Genomic DNA, 20,613 nt, shown 5'->3' on the forward strand with positions numbered 1-20,613 from the left:
ATTTAATCAGTATGAGGAATACTATGCTCTCTGTAAGATTCACAGTTGTGTAATAACATTCCAATACTGCACTAGTGAAATTTCCAGGACTTATGATTTTATTGTACAATTACTTTTGGTAGTAGTACAAAATAGGATTTCAAAAGCTGCATACAACACAAAAAGTTACAGAAATGTTAATTGCAATTTGAAAAAAACATTTCAAGGGTAGCTTGACATTTATTTGCTTTCTTTCAAAGTCATTTAGCTGTCTACTACATACATGCTGTACAAATACATTTTCATATACATCATTTACATTTCAGTAGCAGGCAATGCCAAGCGTGTCCATCACCATCAGAATTGCTTGCAGAGGATCCACAATTTCTTGCATGTTATCCTTCCTCAAAACCCAGTCTGGTTTAATTCTGTGAAAATATTAATGGCTTGTCATTAAAATATTATATTGTCACAGCAAAACCAGCAAACTAATTTTTAAGCTCTTACCTTGAAACTGTTTTTATTCTTAGAGGAGTTACTGGAACAAAGGAAGTTCCACTTAAGAAAGTGTGTGTTTTCTGCTTCACAAGTGTTCTCTCTGCATCCATTTTGTGTTTACGAGCTGTAAGTTTATATAGGCTTTGAATGCAAGTAACAGCTCTTGGAATGCTTCGGATCTCCTGAGAAATGGTGAAAATAGCACACGGTTAATACTACAAGTTTGAAAGCAACTTAACAAATCAAGGAATCTGTTTTATTAAATGAAAACTGAACATTTATAATTTAAGCTGAACTTCTACCCGCAAGTACTATGAAACTGCTTTAAAGCCAGCACACCTACAAATCAGTGGTCTTTATGCTTTCAAAATACTTAACAACTGGTATGCGACTTGAGATCTCCGAAAATTCAAGCTCTTAAGTCAGATTTTACTAATTTCTCATTAGCATCATTTTCTACATATGTCTTTGGCATATGCCTTCAACGACTGGTACAGAGGAAAATTAGTGTTAGTACCCATCTTCATAGCAATGAAAGAATAATGCAATGGCCAGAGGTGACTGGATAACTTAAGTGCTTATATCTGATGAATAAACAGCCAGTAAATTTATAGCATAGAATCCAGACTACTGTACCAACCTTATTAGGGATTTTAGCAATAAGTATGAACAAAGTAAATTTCTTTCAAAACAGGCTGTGTCTCTGTTACAATAGACTATGTCAACACAAAGACATGGACAATTACATTGCCTGTTGCTACTGACAAAGATCTTAACTTTATCTGAAAAGCAGAAATGAACTTTTAGAAATTGAATAAATGTTAATTAAATGGCAACTAAACTATATCTAATGCTAAGCAATTGATACAAAATCATCAAAACCCCGTGGAAAGAAAGGATTGCAATATTATAATCCTGCAAGGATTGCAGGAGCAGAACCTCAACATCTTATTGAATAGCTCTGGGTTACCAGGGCATACAAAGCACAAAATAATGAGTGTTTTCATCATCTTGGAAACGCCTTTTTTTAATCAGAGTTTAGTCATAAATAATATTACGGCTATAACAGGTATGGTAGAGAGGGAGAGAAAAGAAAAATTACAAACAACATCAAAACATGCAAGAAAAACATGTTAAATCAAATTATTAAACTCAAAATATTTAAGTCTTACCAAAGCTCTTTTTGAGTCCTTTGAAAGGATGGCCAACAAACAACAGGTCTTTGTGAAAATGCTTCCTCCTTTCTCCGAAACTTTGTCCCCAGCTTTCCCTCTATACATTTGCAGTAGGTCCAGTAATGTATCTATAGAATTTTCTACTTCATAAACTGCTTGAGTAGTTTTTTCATACTGTTATGCAAGAAAGACAAGAGAGTTTTACAGACAAATCTTTGAAATATATTTCAAGTTAGAGGAAAAAGCAAAATTCATATTCTCCCCCAGATTAAATCTGTAGCTGGTCTGGCATCCAAGTGGTAGAAATCACCTCTGCATGCTACACTATCATTCATAACAGGTTAAAAAAAAGCTACCCTTTGTGCTTCTCCCCTTGTTTAGAAACCCATAGAATCTGATTTTACATTTAAAATGAAAAAATAGATTAGAATAAGCTTAGAGAAATTTAAAAATAAGTTTAGTCTAAATGGTTGGTGGTTTTTTTTTTCCTGAAATAAAAATAAAAGAATTTGAATGTGACTGTCTGTAGGGAGGATACAAGATCAAAAGCTATGTTTAGCAAATATTTTAAATTTCAAAGCAAACAACTCTGGAACAGTCAATCTGCAGTCAATAACTACAGTACCACCACAGTACTGAAGCAGCTTCAAGTATTTATAAACATGAGTTTTGTAAGAAATCAAAAAGTTTGAGTATAGTCTTTTCTATGATGTAAATTTGGAAAAGTAGCCTGTCTTCTGGAACACATACAATTCTACTATAAAAAACTTCATAGTTTAACCTAACTACTAGTTTTACATTTCTACAAAATTTTATGTATTTCTATGCAGTTTCATGCAATACTTGGGATACCTTGCAATGTAATCAGTTAAAGTAAAATTATTACTTTAAGCCATGAAATTATTTTCTCTTGCCAAAAGGAAAATTAAATCATAATTATTACAAAGTAGATAATCGGTTTCAAAATAGCACAGTTAAAATTCAGAAACTTTTTTTTATCCAAAAGTATTAATTTTGTTGTTTCATGTTTATTCAGAAATGTTTTGGATAAATAAATACTACAATAAAGTAGTTTACAGCTTATGAACCTGCGAAAGAAAATATTAACATTACCTTTGAAACATTAAGTAGAACCTGAATTGAATATCTAATCACATCCATGCATGGAACACTCCGGTTGCAACTTCGGATCAGAACAAAAATAGTGAAGATTGCTCTGCTCTGGGCCATATTTTCACAACACAGTGGGGACAGCCTGGTTGCCACCTCTATAATTAAAGAAAAATAAAATAAAGAAAACTCTGAAGCTCAAGCAATTTATTTGCAAACCAAGGTTGTCTCTTATTTTTAATTAGAAGTGCAAAGGAGTAAAAACTGCAATTATTGGTTTTTAACAAGAATTTCTAAATTAATAGTTTTAATATTCCAGACTAAAAATTAAGCAGACAAAACAATCCACAGAGAACACACACTAGTAGTAAATATAACTGACTTATATAAGACACAGCATTACTAGGACTGCCAGGAAATCAGAGCAATCATATAGGATTTCTTTTCTCTACATAAACATTTTAATATTGTTCTTAAAAGACAAGGGGCAACGGATTTAACTGAAGAGGGGAGATTTAGATTAGATATAAGGAAGAAATTTTTCACTCTGAGGGTGGTGAGGCACTGGAACAGGTTGCCCAGAGAAGTTGTAGATGCCCCATCCCGGAAGTGTTCAAGGCCAGGTTGGATGAGGCTTTGAGCAACCTGGTGTAGTGGAGGGTGTCCTGCCCATGGCAGGGGGGTTGGAACTAGATGATTCTTGAGGTCCCTTCCAACCCAAACCATTCTATGATTCTATGATTAAATCAATAATATAATATAATTTTAGTCTGGGGAAAAACACATTATACTCTCCAACACATTCATATTTTGCAATCGTACGGAAAGCCTAAATATCATCATGAACCCTTCTCGGCTGAAAAATTCCAGTTTGCATCATCCTGCAAATCTATCACTTATAATAAAATAAAATACTGGACCAAGATGCTTTAACGCTGCAAGAATGTAAGAGAGATGTTTGTATTTCAGAAGGTATTCAATAGCAATTGCAGTTCTGTTGCACAATTTGTTTTCTTCTCTGCTCTTTCATTAGCCTTTTCTAAACTGCGTCTTAAAGCTTTAGTTTTTGCTGTGTCATTACCCTTTCTCCAAGAATATCCTCTCCATAATGCCTACAGAAAGGAAATTTCACAAAGAGAAAAAGGTTGTGAACAAAAGATAATAGAACTTCCATTACAATTCCAAATCAATTTTACACAAGTCTGACAAATTATTTAATTACCTTGGTTGTGAATCTTTAAGTAATTACCATTCAGTGTTTAATCTTCCAAATACTGGATTTTCAAGATAAAAGATCAAAACAGACATGCATATACACTCCACACACACTCCCACATAAGTCATCTCAACCAGTATCTTCTTAATATTACTTTGTGATCTGTTTGCACTTAGCTTTGATTTCTAAACTGAAGCTGACTTGGCTTGCAATTTAACTGACAAAATCACCAACCAAAGCAAATATCGTTCCTCTCCTCAAAAACCCAAAAGAGGAAAAAAATAAGATTTTTTTTTTAAAAAAATGTAGTTTTCTTACAAGAGGTATTTACCTGAAATTTAATTATGCCAACTGCAAATTTCCTCCTACGTCTGCAGGCAAGGAATCTTCGTACATTTCGCTGGATTATGGTTGCTGCATCATTTCTGTGATTTAGCCAGCCCCGAATCACACGTTGTAATTGAATGATTCTTTGATAATCTCTTAGAAATCTCTTTTGTTGCATTTTGCTCGGAACCATCTCTGTTTAAAATTGAAGTGACCTTGTATTTATTTATTTAAGACTTTTCTCTAAATTCCCTTTTCCCATCCTAAACAAGCATTGAAAAAACTGAGGAACTAATTTAACACGAACTTTGACAGATACAGGCACTATAAACATCACTAGCCCTCATATAACCACCATGAACACAGTTCTGATTAGCCTTGGGGTAGCTGAAATGCAAGGTTTGTTGCCCTCCTCTGGATGCATTCAAGGACCTTAACATCCTCCTTAAATTGTGGAGTCCAGAACCATACTCAATACTCGAGGTGTGGGCTCGCCATGCCTGAATACAGCGGGATAATCGTCTCTTTTGACCAGCTGGTTATACTGTGTTTGATGTGCTCCAGGATGTGGTTCACCCTCTTGACTGCCAGGGCACATTGCTGACTCCTAGTGAGCCTGCTGTCGACCAATTTATACTTGCGCCCTGTGTTATTCTGTCCTAGGAGTTTTCTTTCTCTTGGCTGGCTTTAAGGAGAACTACCACTCCACTTTTCTCATTTCCCAGCTCTGTTTCTTTCCCTCTATATACAGAGAAGGGAGACAGGATATACTGCATGCCAAATCTGAGCAAAAAAAGCCTCGTTCACCCATTCGCTCTTGCCTTAAGGAGAAAATATAACTTATGGGAAGAGATAATCGATCTGTATATACGGAGGAGTAGCAGGGCAAAGTTTGCCATAACATCCTTGACTAGAGAACAGCTCTTTCAGGGTTCCTGTTTCTGCCTCTCCATTTATCTAATGCTGACCTTCCATTACTGTGCCTAAGCTAATGGTCACTTTGGAAACCTGAAGATAATTTTTACTATTACGCAGTGCTGCAATACAGACCTGATTTTTGATCTTGCTTTTAGAGAAGTAAATCATGGTTATATTAAAAATGCTGCAACTTAGACAGGTTCTGGTACCACTGGCACGTTAGAAACATCCAACCAATAAATGACTGTATGCCAGGGGACTGTTCGTGTAAGGAAATGCTCTTCATTTCACAAGCCTTACAGGTTGTCATGTCTGAAGTTTCCTACTTTCAGTAGGATGTAAAGAAATAGGCTAAGACAGCGCTCGGATTCCTTTAGGAAGTTTGAAGTTCTGAAGGAAGGAAACTTTCTATCCATCCTCAGCTTAAAGTGCTTAAGCCTCCAGTACCTGCTGAGATCCACTTTATTATGCTTAGCTGGGTATAAGCAGCATTATTTAATAAATCGTAGTCTCCATAATTTAGCTTATTTTCACATGTGAAGAAACTATGGTTTCTTAGTGCTACAGTTTAGCTGACAGAAAAGAAGTTAGACTATGCTACACAAAATCCTTCATCCTTGGACTAACCTGTATTATAAGAACAGACGAGATCTGTTTTTGTGCAAGTTTTAAGATTAAGTGAATCCTATATGCCCTTTGAATTTTAATTGCAGAGATATGATGATACGCAGCTGCTGTAAAATAAAGTAGTCTCTTCTTTTGTTTCTGTTCTGAAATCTGTAGAAGGAAAACAAAACAAGGAATATGATTAATTTTCATACTAAGAGGTAGCTGGTCACCTATGGAAAGACCATAATACACAGCAATATACTATTAGATGCTGAAAAATTGCCTCAGAAGTCATCACCTCAGAACTAAGTAAGCTACATTTCGTCAGTACTAGATCTCTAATCTGAACAGTAACACAGAAAAGTGATTGTAAGCAATAACATTAATATATAGCAAAGAACAGCTTCATTGTGTGTGCAGAAATATCAGCTATAGGTAAGCCACAAAGATCTCAGAAGATAAAAAACCACCCAACAAAAACCTATTTTAGTACTAAAGGACTGCGAGAAACGGGTCAAACTGTATTTTGATCTATTCTGACCCACAATTCTCAAAGCAGTCAACAAGAATCTGAGTTCAACAAGAGCGATCAGGTTTTCCCTTTCTCATCATCCAGAATTCATGCTAAAACAGCTCTAGAGATAATTTACATCAAAAGTATAGGTTTAATTTGAAGCATACTAACCTTTTTTCTGACTAAATAACCCCGTATAAATGCTTGCAGTTTAACGACAGCTCTTCTAGTTTTGTTGTATTTCATAAATTGAAGCCTGCCTTCCTGCCAAGCCCTTAGATGTTTTTGGATAATTACAGCAGCAGCTGTTTGTTGAGCAAGTTTCTTTCTTGCCTTGAAAACTCTGTATTCTTTTTGGATCAAACACACAGCTTGCAGTTTCTGAAAAAGATTTTAAAGAATACATTGATAATTAAGCTTTTGTTCATTCCTGTCACAATCAATACACATTTACATTTTAGTTCTAGATTTTGTTTTCCATTGTAAGAAAGAGAACAAAAATAAAATTGGAAATATAAGCAAACTCGTGTAGTACTAGTTTATATAAAAATGCACTTTCACAATTGGGAAGGTCTTTTTCCTTACCAAGATGGGGTCAAAACATGGGCAATTTAATTTTATCCTTTCTAAGCAGTAAAGCCAGCAGAAAATTTTACATTTTATCTTGTTATTAGAATAATCTGGGGTAATTCAACAATTGGAACTGTTTGAAAACAAGAATCAACCTGATTGTTCAAATCAAAACTGTTCAATCTTCAAAATATTATATTTCCTTTTGGCTTTGAGCAATCTTTGTTCTGGCCTCACTTTTTTTCTTTTCTATACTCTGCATAATCATGACAAAAATCACTCAAATACATTGAAAGCTTTTTAAAAACAACCATGACATAGCAGAGTGCAAGTGAAAACATACCTTTCCTAAAAGTCTTCTAGCCCTGTACCTTCTATATGCCAACTGAATCTTAACTGCAGCATTCTTAGTTGCCAGAAACTGATGTTGAATCATTCGTGCAGTAAGGGTTGCTCTCCATTTTCTCTGAATGGTAAGCGCACAGAACTTCATTTTCAAAAACCTAACATGAAAATATGTTTTAGTTTTTTTCCAAAAGTTGAGAGGAATTGCATTTTAAAGTAAGAAAACAGTGAAGGCTTATAAAATTGTTAAGACCAATATTGTGAAAGTAGAGCTGTTATTAACCAAATCATGGATCACTAGAACAAGGGGATAGCTAGCAGTGTTGTCAGAAAGACTGGTTTAAAATAGCAGATACTTTCTGGTTTCCCACAGTAGATACTTCCAGAACTTGCTGCCAAAGGAGGCTGAGGAGGGAGATAGCAGTTTAAAAGGCATTAGACAAACTGACATACAACAGGTCCATAAAAAGAAATAAAGGGAAGAGGCAAGGATGTAAGTTCTAGCATCTATAATCTAACAAGCACCAGTGCTGAAGGAGGACCTTAGAAAGTCGTCAGGTTAACATATTCTCCCTAAACAGCATCTTCTTCTGCTGCCTGACAGAGGACACACTTATGAATGAGACAAGCTATCAGGCCAATCTAGTATTTATTCTAAAACCATCTCACAGCAAGATAAACACAAAAGTAGTTTAACTATTCTATTTTACATTATAACAAAATAGCTTTTCATCCTATTAGTTCTATAATGGAAGTTTAATAATATCCACAACATCCTTCCTGTAAAAATACGTAAGTGAAAAAAAGATCAAAACCTATTCTTTCTAGATCCCCAATATGTAAAATTTAAGTTTGTGAGGTAGCTTCCAGTTCAGAAAAATATTTAAACATAAGAAAAATTCTATGCAAATAATAATCCCACCTGCATCAATAGGATTACGTTCGTGCATGTTACATACATGCTGCAGGGTCAGAGCCTGAGAATCTATAGGCATTTGCCATAGTGCAAAGCATTACTAAGTAATTATATAATAAAAGCTTTGAAAAGTAGAGAAATTTACATCAAATTCAGCATTACCGGGTCCGCTGCTGTTTTGTTTTGAAGTGACTCTGAATTACACGTACAGCCTTTAACACAGATGCATATTCCTTTCGTGCTTTGCAGCCTCGAAACCAAGCTTGAATCACTTGTGCTGCTCGCATTTTGCTAACCCACTGCCTGGCTTTATATCCTCTATATGATGCCTGTTAAATACATAAAAAGAAAAAAAGTATTTAAAAACATGATTTTTTGTGGTTTGTTTAAAAGAATAAACAAAATTTAAAAGAAAAAAGTCACATTAGCATGAAAGACTTTTAGGATTTCTGTCTCTACAGTATTACAAATATCTAATTTTTCATGTCTAGATGTTTTCCAAAGCAAGAGAAACACATTCAGGGAATTACCACAAATGTCACTCTCCTTAATGTCTGTAAAAATATTTATGCCATGAAGAAACAAATACAAAAGAGATTAAAAACCAACCAAACAAAAAACCAACAAAAAACACCTGGGATTACCTGAATTCTAATGGAAGCTCTTTTCATTTGATGGTATCTTTGTTGTTCAATATTTCGCATTTGATGGGCTCTGTAGTGCCGCTGTATTAATACAGCGCAAAACTTGAACTGAAGGTATTTCTGTCTCTGAATAAATCCACGGAAAAATGCCTTAAAAGAAAAAGACATAACCTTGGAATATTTCACCACTTGCATGGTACTGACTGCAAAGATGTTTGCATATTTTTAAGTCCAGCTGTACTCACTGGCTTGTTAGAAAAACAATGTAAGTAAATATATTTCTGATTTCCCAATTAATTCTTTTTTTCTACTTTCTAAGTAAAGTAATAGATCCTGAACAATTTAAGTATAATAGGATAAATATTCAGAAAATAGCTAAGAAGCTGCCACTTCTCCAAAACATGGAAGTGAGGAAGGCACACCTGTTATCTGTTAAGTAGAGCACGGGCTCTCCAACAAGATAGTAATAGCAACCTAAGAAATGATTATGAGAGATTATTCATTTCCCTTTCTGCCCTGATTTGGAGGGGAAAAAAAATCCTTTAATTCCAATAATATCCTAAAGAGAAACTCCTTTTAGGGTAAAATAAATAAGGCTACCACAGGAAGTCACTTAAAGCTTTTTCCAGAAGGAAGAAAAAAGTTTACTCCCACTACATACAAATCATAATACAACAAAGGAAACATACCTTCCTCTCTCACCTTCAAATGAAAAACAAAACTAAAATTGAAACAGCACTTCAAAGTAACTAGTCTTCTAAGCCTCTCCGAACTCACACTGGATGGATATTTAGGCTTGCTACACAGAAATGAAGAACGATTCTCATTACTTCTTGCTGACTACACTGTTATTGCATCAATGATGGAAGGAAAAAACATCAGACTAAATACTTCCCACTTCCTACAGTACCTCTGAGAAATCACCAGTAAAGTTTCACACTAAGTTTCACATGGCACCACTCAAGGTACCAACTGAAACGTACAATAAGAATGCAATTTCTCTCCTTACATTCCTCTTCAAAATGTTAGCTAGGCACTCTAGTTAGTCTAGGGCCATTTAACAAACCTAAAAGAACATGATTGATTTACTCATGCCTTCCTAAATATAAGTCTTAAGGAATGCAGCAGTCATGCCTTTTTGCCATTAATACCCACACTTTATAAGCAATGCTGGTGCCCACTCATTTCAACATGTCAAGACAGCTTTCATTGACGTTTCAAAGAAAACATTCACTAAGCTACTAATATGTATATAGGTCAAAGCCAGTTAGGACAAAAGTGTTCTTAAAAGAACCACAGAAACACAAGTATCAGCAATTATTTGAAGTGGTAGAATTCTAGAGGAGAAACAAGAAGGAAAAGGAAATGTTACTTTTTAAGATGAGTAGTAAGCTTTATACATCTGTCATGTAGTATACTTCAGAAATTGATTCTACTTTAACATATAGCTTTAAACTGTTGCTTGCAAGAGCAGTAATCTTAAAAATGCACAAAAGAAAAAAACCCTGCACGCTAAAACCACTACTATACATTCAGAAGTACCTGAATTTTTATTGTGCTTTCTCTAGTTTTGTGAAACTTCTTCTTTTCAATGAATCCTCTGACTCTAGCCTGCACAATGATAATGTTCCTCCGGGTTTGTAAGTAAGTCGTTCTTTGGTATTTCACAATCAAGTGGGATCGGTAGCATCGTTGCAAGACAACTGCTGCTTTTTTATAGTTTGTATACTGTGATTTAGCTTTATGCATTAAGTAATAGGCTCGTAACGTAACAGCTGCTGTTCTAAGCCGAATAAATTTTCGACGCTGCACAGCCATCTGAAGAAAAGACTGAATCTTTCTTGCAGCTCGTATTTGTCTTGCTGTTTTTCTTGCTTTCATACCACGGAAGGCAGACTGAATAATTACTGTTGCTTGTCTTTGAGCAGAATACTCCGCTTTCTGTAAACGAGCCCGGTGACATGCTCTGTACCACCTCTGAATAGCAACTGCTGAACTCCGAATTAATTTATAGTGAGTCCTTGTTCTTTGGCATCGGAACATAGACTGGATCATTACCGCCGCTGCTTTCTTTTCAAGAAAACGCCTCCTCTCTATGCGCATTCGTAAGAATGATTGTATACACCATGCAGCAACATTGGTTCTATACAACTGCCTAGCTTTTTTAGCACGAAAAGAGGATTGAAGGCAAACGACAGCCTTTTTTATTTTTGCATAGTTTTCCATGTCAGTTTCCTTTGCCATTTTGGCTCTGAACCTCTGCTGTATAACTCTGACAGCCCAGCACAACTGTTTATAATATCTACGTTGTATGTACATGCGATAACTAGACTGTATTACAATTGCTGAAACATGCATGATTTTCAGTTTCTGTCGTTCCTTCATGCCTCTATACGATGCTTGAATAACAAGAGCAGAATTCTTCATTGTCAGATATTTCTTTCGTTGATTACTTCCTTTAATGTAGGATCTATAGTAGTTCTGTATAACAACAGCTGCAATTCTCATATTCTGATAGGACCTTCTATCCCTGTGCATTTTGTAGGCTGACTGTATTACACTAGCAGCTAAATGCATATGCTTAATACTCTTCCGCACTCTGATACCTCTGTACACAGCCTGTATATGAACAGTTGCTTCGCGAAGAGAAAGATACTCCAAAGAACGCTGTCTTGACAGAATCAAAGCTCTGTATCTTCTCTGAAAGACAAGAGTAGCTGCCTTAAGAGAGAGATATCTTCGACGTTCTCTAAAAGCTTTAAAATTTTTCTGAACAACGATAGCAGCATGGTGCATTTCTTGAAGTTGTTTTTTCGCCTGCATGTCTCGAAAAGCCTTCTGAATACAAGTTGCTGCTTTCTTTAATGAAGAGTAACGCTGTACTGCAATTTTCTTTAGTTTATTGGCTCTATATCTCGTCTGTATTAGCTGGGTTGCCCACTGAACTTTCCTGTAATGGTGGTACTCCCTATGCATTCGGTAGTTTCTCTGTATTGTAAGTGCTGCCTCATGCCTTTTCTTCAAGAAGCATCTTGTTTTCATTCCTCTATAGGCAGCCTGAAGAACTAAAACAGAATTGTACAGTTTTAAGTTCATTTCTCTCACACGCTTCCCTTCTCTGTAAGCACGATAACGTTGCTGTATGACTACGGAGGCAAGCCTGAGAGCTTGATAAGAAATGTAAATTCTACGCATTCTTAACGTTGCTTGAATAACTGTAGCAGCTTGATGCATCTGCTGCATTTCTTTTCTTACCACAAAGCCTCTGTAAGCAGCCTGTATGATAACAGCAGCATTAAGGAAAGAGAGATATTTCTGACGTTGAATTTTTGCTAGTTTTGTTGCTCTGTATTTTCTCTGAATTACAATAGCAGCTGTCTTAATAGAAAGAAAATGTTTTCTTTTGAGAAAAGTTCTAAATCTTCTTTGAATAAGCTCAGCCGATTCACTCATAGTTCTTATAAGTCTTCTTGTTTTCATACCACGGAATGCAGCCTGGATACGAAGCGTAGCACTTTTCATAATCAGATAGTTGCGAACTTGTGCATCTCTCTCCTTACAAGCACGGAACCACTGCTGAATTTGCCTGGTTGCGAGCAACAATTTTCTGAAATCTCTCTGTTGTTTGTGCATTCGATAACAAGACTGTATTATTGCCGCTGATTGATGCATAGTTTGTAAGTCTTGTCGGACCTTCATGCCTCTATAGGCAGCCTGAAGGATAATGACAGATTTCTTTAGCTCCAAGTACTTTTTACGTTGTACTTTGCCTAAACAAAATGCTCTATATTGTCTTTGAATTACAATTGCTGCCATTTTCATTGCCCAGTATTTTACACTCATGCGATGCATCTTAAAAGTGGCTTGGATACAAATAGCTGCTTGATGCATACGGTGAATTTGTTGTCTAACTCTTACACCTCTATAAATTGCCTGCATTTTGACCGTGGCTTTCTTTAAAGACAAATATTTCTGCTTTTGACATTTAGCATGAATAATTGCACGATAATGCCTTTGGACTACTATAGCTGCAGACTTAAGTCTTTCATAGTCCTTTTTGACCAGGTAACATCTGAAGGCAGCTTGTATACTTGTAGCAGCTTTGTTTAGTTTGTTCAGTTGTTTCCTCACAGTCATCCCACGGTAAGCAGACTGCAAGACTAACACAGCTGCCTTTGTTTTTAGATAAATTGCACGTTGTTTTTTTTTCATGCAGTAAGCTCTGAAGTATTTCTGAATCACTAGAGTGGCTTGTCTTAGTTTCTGATATTTTAGTTGATTTACATGCATTCTGTAATGGGACTGGATAATAGTTGCAAGATTATGTTTCTTTCGAATTGCTTTTCTCACAGTTTTCCCCCTCCATATTGCCTGAAGACACACTACAGAGTTACGCAGCTGAACATACTCTTGCCGTTGTTTCTGGCCTATGACACTGGCTCTATAATGCTTTTGGATAGTGAGCACAGCACGGTTCGTGAGTCTGAATTTTTTCAGGGCCATGAATTTTCGGAAGGCAGACTGTATCTTAGTAGCAGCAGCAGATTGTCTTTGAATCTGCTTTCGTACCTTCCAGCCACGAAAAGCTGCTTGCAAAGAAAGCACTGCTGCTCTTGTCATTAAAAAGTCCAGTCTTTGTCTGTAACCAGTCTTGTAAGTCCTATACCACCTCTGAATCACAATGGAGGCCTGAACCATTGCCTTATATTTCATTCTTGCAGCATGAGCTCTAAAAGCAGTCTGAATTTTAATAGCAGCTCTATACTCAAGTTTAAGCTTTTTGCGTGTTTTATAACCCCTGTAGGCTGCCTGTAAGCACACAGTTGCTTTTTTAACTTGTAAGAACTCCTGCCGCTGACACAGTTGCTTTTTGTACGCATGAAAATGTTTTTGAATGACAACAACAGCTCTATAGATGCTTAAATAACGTTGCCTATCCTTTCTCATTCTGTAGCATGCCTGGAGAAATATTGCAGTCTCCTTCCACCTTTGTATTTGTTTCCTGACAAGATAGCCTCGAACTACAGCTTGAATTCTTATGCAAGCTCCCTTCAGTTTCCTATAATCTTCTTTAAGTTGCAGAGCACATCTATGAGACCGATATCTTCGCTGGACATAAAGTGTTGCCTCCCTTAATGCACAATAACGCTTGTGTGCTTGCCTCATCTTTACAAAAGCTTGAATCTTCACTGTTGCATCTTTCAACTTTTTGTATCTCTTCCGGACAATATAAGCACGGTAACTTGACTGAATTTTTATCACAGATCTCAATACATGAGCCTCTTTCCTAGCTTTCATTCCTCTGTAGGCAGACTGCAGGACAATAGCAGCCAGACGCATCCTCTGGAAAGCAGCAGCTGCTTTTTTAGAAGAGGCATGTGCCCTATACCAAGTTTGAATTACAGAAGCAGCACTTTTAATCTCTTTGTATCTTTTTACTTGTTGGTATTTTCTCACATGTGACTGCAATGTAGTGACAGATTTTTTTAATCGTAGAAATCTTAGTTTCTCTTTTTTCTTTCTCCACAGTGATTGAACAACACAAACTGCTTTTGTTTGTCTGTATAGTTTACGGGCCTTCATGCCTCTAAAAGCAGCTTGGAGAACTGTCACTGCTGCATGCTTTTGCAAATAGCATTCTCTTTCAGTTTTTCCTAGTTTATAAGCTCTGTAATACTGCTGAATTGTCAGTATTTTTGCCCTGTGTTCCTGGTAAATACGTCTAGCCAGCTGACACCTGTACCAAGCCTGAATCTTGATAACACTTTGCTTAATACGTAGATACTGCTTCAGATCTCTGTGCATCCTATACCACGACTGTATGACAAGGGCAGCCCTCTTTCTTTTAGCCAGTTTTGAAGATTGCCATTTTCGGAAATAAGTCTGAAGCACTAAAGTTGCTTTAATTTTCTGTTGAATTTTGTATTTTCTCCATTTTCTGAATGCAGACTGAATAGTAAGTGCTGAAGACTTCAAGATTTCATATCTTTGCTGCTCTTTTTTTGCCAACTTAGATGCACGCAGATGACTCTGAATTGTAACTGTAGCCCAAACAATTCTTTTATATGCAGCAACAGACTTCACCATCCTTATCCTTGCTTGCACAAAGATAACATAGTATCTTAGTTGTAAATATCTTTTCCTGGCAGAGTATTGCCGCCAATAAGCCTGCAGGAAAAAGCAGAAAGTTTAGTATTTTCATTATTAAGCCTAGATTAGAGAACTATTGACCACAGACTTTTATAAGATTTCTTTATTCCCACTCAGTGCCTAGGAAGATAAGCCCAGATATCTACATAAAAAACCCAGAAGTCAAATGCTTGAATCATTGCTTTTTTTAAGCATTTTAAATTCTGGCAAAAAGCTAGATTTGCCCTGGCGACAAGAGATTCCCTTTGAAACTATTTGAGAAACCAGTGATTGCTTAATCTCCATTCCAAAAAAAGTCTGAAGAATGCAATATTTAGCTTTGGGTAATAGTGGGGAAAGTATCTTGAGAAACTGACTTAATTGCCCCACTACCAATTGGTAAATAATGTCTGCCATTCTAAAGGTGCCCACCACAGTTGTCACAAGACTAAGAAAGTAATTTTTCACTATCTTTTTTTAAAGCTTCTCCAGTAATGTAGGCAAGCCAACACAATCTGATCAGTCCTTACACGTTGACTGGTTTAAGGCTCAGTGTTTTATTGTATATGGAGTACCAAAATATTCACTAATTGTCAATTTAATAACACATTAACATTTCTCTCTGAAGAAAGTTACCCAAACATCTCAAAAGGCAGGGGAAAGTAGGGGGGAGGTATTGTGTTTTCATTAAGACATCAGTTGGTGCAAGCAGAACAAATGACCCTGAGCAAGTCTTTTTTTTTTTTAGAGGTTTCAAGCGGTTTCCTTGCTCTGTAATCTCACTTTAGATTGTCTTACCTGAATGACTGTGGCAGATTTACTTCTGGCTTCATCCAGTTTTGTTTTTTTCAGATTTAAAAAAATCTTCCTGGCTAAGTATCTTCTCCAGTGCTTCTGGATGAAAATTGCTGCATTAACTTTCTTCAGGATGCGTCGACGAGACAGGAAGTTTATTGCAGATTTTTGAATTATCCGAGCAGCTCTGTCTCTTTCCTATAAAGAGCGAATTTCCACTGAAGAGTTAGGATTGGAATTTTCACTCAAATTTTGGGTGTATTAAAATAACTATCTAAAGCAATCTCATAAAAATTAGGCTTGTTGATGAAAAAACCTACATAAATATAAACTCCGCCCCTTTCTATACCAGAGATTTTCAGAATATTTCACTTGAACACTGTTCCAGCACTAAATAGTATGTATCTCAGTTAGACATAGTGGTGGCATTTTATCAAGCTTAATGGTGTCATAGTTTGAAAATCATCACGATATCTGGTTTTACTATCAGAAAAGAAACAAAGTATCAAAACTCATGTGACTTGACTCAAAACACTGGTGGAGTTTAGCTCCTGAACAAAAATATTAAATCCATGCAGAAGTTTAATTACTCTTTTCATTTTGTAGACATTAAAAGGAATTAAAGATTAACTACTCCCTTTTTGTTTTAAGGGAGCCATGCAACTATTCTATATTTGAAATACTGGGAAAAGGGCTTAAGTGGTGACATGCTTTAATCAGAACACAAAAGAAAGAGCAGTAGGCTTTAAACAAAAGTAATTATTTCAGAATAGTCTTAAACGAAAGTGGTTTTTATTAGATTACACCAAGAATGTTGTCTATTTTGATAATAAAAATTGTACTCAATTTACATGCTAATATTATTCTAATAAACCTGTATACTCCAAACAGTGAATTTATATTCTTTATTGAGTATTTCTCAAAGTAGAAACTATGAATATTGCACAGGGAAAGAGTACCTGAGAAAGTTTCAGTTCCCTTTTCAGCCTGTAATTCCTCCAAGCAGACTGAATTAATCGAGCAGCTCGAGTTTCTTGCCGAAGATCTAGAAGCCGCGAACACAGAAATGATACGTAGGTAATAACAACCTATATAAACACAGAACACAGCAAGTTAAGGGCTATACAGAAGAGCAGGACATGTTCTCAGGAGAGCAGAACATGTTTACATCAAGTCTACATCTTACCTTCTCATCAGGAATTGTATTTGACATGTCTGAGTGATGAATCATTGCTGGTATTCCACCTAGGTCAGAAACTGCAGCATTGATCAGCTGGAAGTTTTTCCTTTCATTGTCCAAGAGTTCCTTGTATAGGACTGAAGCAGCTACAGCTTTGCAAAGAGAAAACATTTGTCAAATCAAATTGTACTTAAAATAAAAAGATTTATCACGAATTTCCACACATCAAATAACTCACCTTGGTCAAATATTCCTTCCATAACATTTAGAGAAGTATCAGACTCTGAAGAGGATGAGGAGGAAGAGTTTAGTCCCACTGTATGAGTTCTTGAGCATTCCACTGTTTGAGTTGTACGCTGGCATACAGCTTCCAAAGGCACGTAACATGGATGATAATGATGAATCAAATGACACAATACTCTACCATCTGAGAAACACACTGTGAAATTTTCCACCTGTTAAATAAAATACGGTAAGATACAAGTTCCTTGAATTTTTGTTACCCATTAATTGACATAAACTTGATATAGAATTTGTTATCTTCTACCTTTGAAAGTGACCAAGTGCAAATTTTTTTTGAACAAGAAAATTTATGAAACTAGTGCTTCCTTTGTACATTCACTGTGTAGCGACATACAGCTGCGAGAAATCAGAAACAAAGATGTGTGAATCACTACATAGTGAATTTCCAAGGGAAACATTTAAGAAACCAAAAAGAAAGCAATCTTTCTACAGAAGGATCCCTAAGAAACTCCTATAGATACCTTTACATTAGGTATTCAGTGGAGAAATAAGCTCTAAACTTGCATCACTCTCAAGTGCTCTACCTTGCCCCTCAGAAAAAATAGCAGGTGTGACTGTATTCTGACCAGAGACAAGTCTCTAAACTGGCCTTCTCTTCTTGGAAGGAACCAGCAACATGTCACTTCTAAACAAGCATCTCTGAGGAGAAGAATCACCCTTATGCCAAACATTAGTTTAATTCTCACATTTCCTATAAATGGTGAACGTTTTATGCACAAATACTTTTAAAATGAATGCTCATTAAAAAAAACCTCAAACAACCCCATATTCTAGCAAAAATGTTGTATTTTAAAAAGGCATTTTTATGCATAAGACTAACTGGAAGGAGACATCCTTTTGCACACATCTGTTTAAAAAGAGAGCTGCAGCTAAACCCACATAAAGAGAGTTATTTCAAATCAGTTTAAACAAAGTCCAGAAGGATATTTAAAACTAATTACCATTGTCTGTTACTATATATTTGATAGCTTGAAGAATTCTGCTCTACAAAGAATAAGGATTCTTACAACAGCAAAAGATGTATTTCTGAAATGTACACAAAACTATTTACCTTGATATTGTAAAATCCACAAACAGCATTAATCCATGCCATCAGTAGCTTCACATTTTCACTGTAACATTGAGGTGAGGAGTTACTACTATTATCTTCTTGTACTCTACAACAACTTGGAAAAGTCTTGAGAGCGCTCAATTGTGTTTTTCTTTTGTGTGCATTGTTTAAAAACTCGATTTCTTCTTTTAACTGTTCCACATTTAGGAAAACATCCACCTATTAGGAAGGAAAAAACACATTTTATTTGTGTCACCAACAGTCTGACATGTCATGCAATAAGGCAGCTGGATGCAGAGGCTTTACATACAGCATTTTAAAGAGAAATTACTCTCGCTACTTAGCAGTACCTGCCACACTGAATCAGTAGTGGATAATCTGGACTTGCCAGTATAGATGGCAGTGTCTGCTACTAGCTGCTTCAGATAACAGAACCTACACCCACACCCCCACTGTTCTGTGTAAAACAGTTACGTCGCTAATTAATAGCTGGGGGAAATAAGGGAATTTCCTGAAACAGCCTGTGTGATTTCACTGTCCTTTCAGAGGAAACAACAGTTCCAGAGTCTTGCCTGCATTTCTACTGAGTTCATGTACCTACCACTCCTTCTTATTTAAGGGATTCCAAGAGGACTTGAGCTGGCGATGTGATGGTGCGAGAAGATTTGGAGAACAAGTAGCATATCCACAGGGCTTGGATAAAGCCGCAGCTCACCGAAATTATTTCTTTAATCAAAAGCAATGCAACTATGACACATGCATCAGAGAAATTAACTGGAGGAAGGTAACTACTCAATACTGTAACAGTAGTTAAGAAAGAAAATAGTTAATTTGATTTTTATTATGTTCTTCTGGCTCTCTGATAGTTCTGTGGCTACAGTCTTTGAAATTCTTGCTTTAGATATAGTTAACTGTACTTATATTCCTGACTACTTAGTGGTGAAATACCACCTCAACTTGTATCTTATTTTACCTTTCATACTTCATGTTCCTTCCAACTGGATTAGTCAGCTGGATACTTGATTTTCAAAAGCTGTTTGACTCAGATTAACTCTTAAAATAGCCTTAAGAAAGCTATTTTTGCTTCCTCTACTAAATCTTTCCAGTGGCTTTGAAATGTCATTGCAGTAACACCTAAGAAATCTTCATTCTTATTTCAAGAATGTTTCTTCAAACTGTTTCAGTCATTGGAAAAATTGGAAAAACTGTTTCCACATTGGAAAAATGTGGAAGAGCTATAGCCTCAGAGCTTACGCTATAATCACCTATCAGTGTAACCTCAAAATGCCCTTTTCAGTTAGTAAGATCTTACCAGCATTTTGAGACCGACATTTAATTATCAATTCTCTCGGCATATAGCATAAGCCCTAAAGTGTTTTCCCAAAACCTGTAAGTAAGTATATAAGAAAACGCATAGATAAAATGTTATCTAAACTGTATTGTTAAGGAACAGTTAGCAGATTTAGGTAAAGTTCGGATGGCACTTTGAACATACAAAGCGGATCATTTCACAGTTTAAAATTTGATCAGTAGAGGCTTTCACAGACAGTAAGTATTCCTGAAAGACTGGTGTTTTCATTATCACTCATTTGTAGCTAGTAACAAAGAAACAAAATAAGTAATTGAAAGGTACCTGGAAGGCAAAGACAATTTTCCACAAGAGTGCTAATGTTCGTTCTCTGTGTCTATCCACAATATCCCTGGAGTCAATTGAAGAACCTATCAAATAAAACAAGGAATTAAAGTGTGCACTAGTCCTCTGACGCACTTAGAACAACCCTGATTTCCAGGCCTTACCACTTTCATCTTTCAAGTGAATTCCTCGCTCTTTAAGGACATTGAGAACAATGTCAACATTATGCATCTTCTGTAGACGACTTATTGCAGGAACTCTTAGTTGTTTTGAAAGATTCCAGTTTTTGGTGAGAAGTTCCATTGTTCTCCTAACAAAGGGAATTTCACAGTTTAATGCCTTTAATTTCTCAGTTTAGCTGAGCTCATATTAAGTATTGTACGAAAGAAAATAAATAGTTCAAAATAATTCTGTATCAACGCACACAAGACGAATGCCACACTGTAAGTCCACAGCCAGATTTGTTACAGCAAAATCAAATTCATCAAGGGGAGTTTGAACATGACTGACAGGTAGTCCTAGGAAACCAAGATGGCGGGAAAGGTCCCCTTCACCACTCAGGAAGTCCCGAGAAAAGGCAAGCAGAAGGTCTTTGCTAGCCTAAAAGGAAAAAGAAAAAAATAAAAGAAGAAAAAAGGAAGATAATCTTAACTGCAATATTGGTCAAGCAAAATACAATTTTCATCCCTTGTCCCTCAAAT

At 36.1% G+C, this 20,613-nt stretch overlaps 1 protein-coding gene across 1 annotated transcript in view; it reads right to left on the bottom strand.

Annotated features, from left to right (window-relative positions):
* Positions 1 to 253: 253 nt before the first annotated feature.
* Positions 254 to 20,613, bottom strand: part of ASPM (assembly factor for spindle microtubules) — a 30,531-nt gene continuing 10,171 nt past the window's right edge. Inside the window, 22 exon segments of the mRNA XM_086617711.1 lie at positions 254 to 407; positions 487 to 659; positions 1,650 to 1,826; positions 2,766 to 2,920; positions 3,683 to 3,790; positions 3,793 to 3,874; positions 4,310 to 4,482; positions 4,485 to 4,500; positions 5,851 to 6,000; positions 6,518 to 6,727; positions 7,260 to 7,419; positions 8,340 to 8,506; positions 8,822 to 8,971; positions 10,364 to 14,989; positions 15,749 to 15,943; positions 16,705 to 16,833; positions 16,932 to 17,077; positions 17,164 to 17,380; positions 18,280 to 18,498; positions 19,913 to 19,998; positions 20,077 to 20,222; positions 20,337 to 20,512. Of these exon segments, the coding sequence (XP_086473837.1) occupies positions 302 to 407; positions 487 to 659; positions 1,650 to 1,826; positions 2,766 to 2,920; positions 3,683 to 3,790; positions 3,793 to 3,874; positions 4,310 to 4,482; positions 4,485 to 4,500; positions 5,851 to 6,000; positions 6,518 to 6,727; positions 7,260 to 7,419; positions 8,340 to 8,506; positions 8,822 to 8,971; positions 10,364 to 14,989; positions 15,749 to 15,943; positions 16,705 to 16,833; positions 16,932 to 17,077; positions 17,164 to 17,380; positions 18,280 to 18,498; positions 19,913 to 19,998; positions 20,077 to 20,222; positions 20,337 to 20,512 (7,767 nt within the window). The 3' untranslated portion in view covers positions 254 to 301.

Source organism: Tauraco erythrolophus, chromosome 10 (assembly GCF_009769465.1).
Source record: "Tauraco erythrolophus isolate bTauEry1 chromosome 10, bTauEry1.pri, whole genome shotgun sequence".
Taxonomy (NCBI): domain Eukaryota; kingdom Metazoa; phylum Chordata; class Aves; order Musophagiformes; family Musophagidae; genus Tauraco; species Tauraco erythrolophus.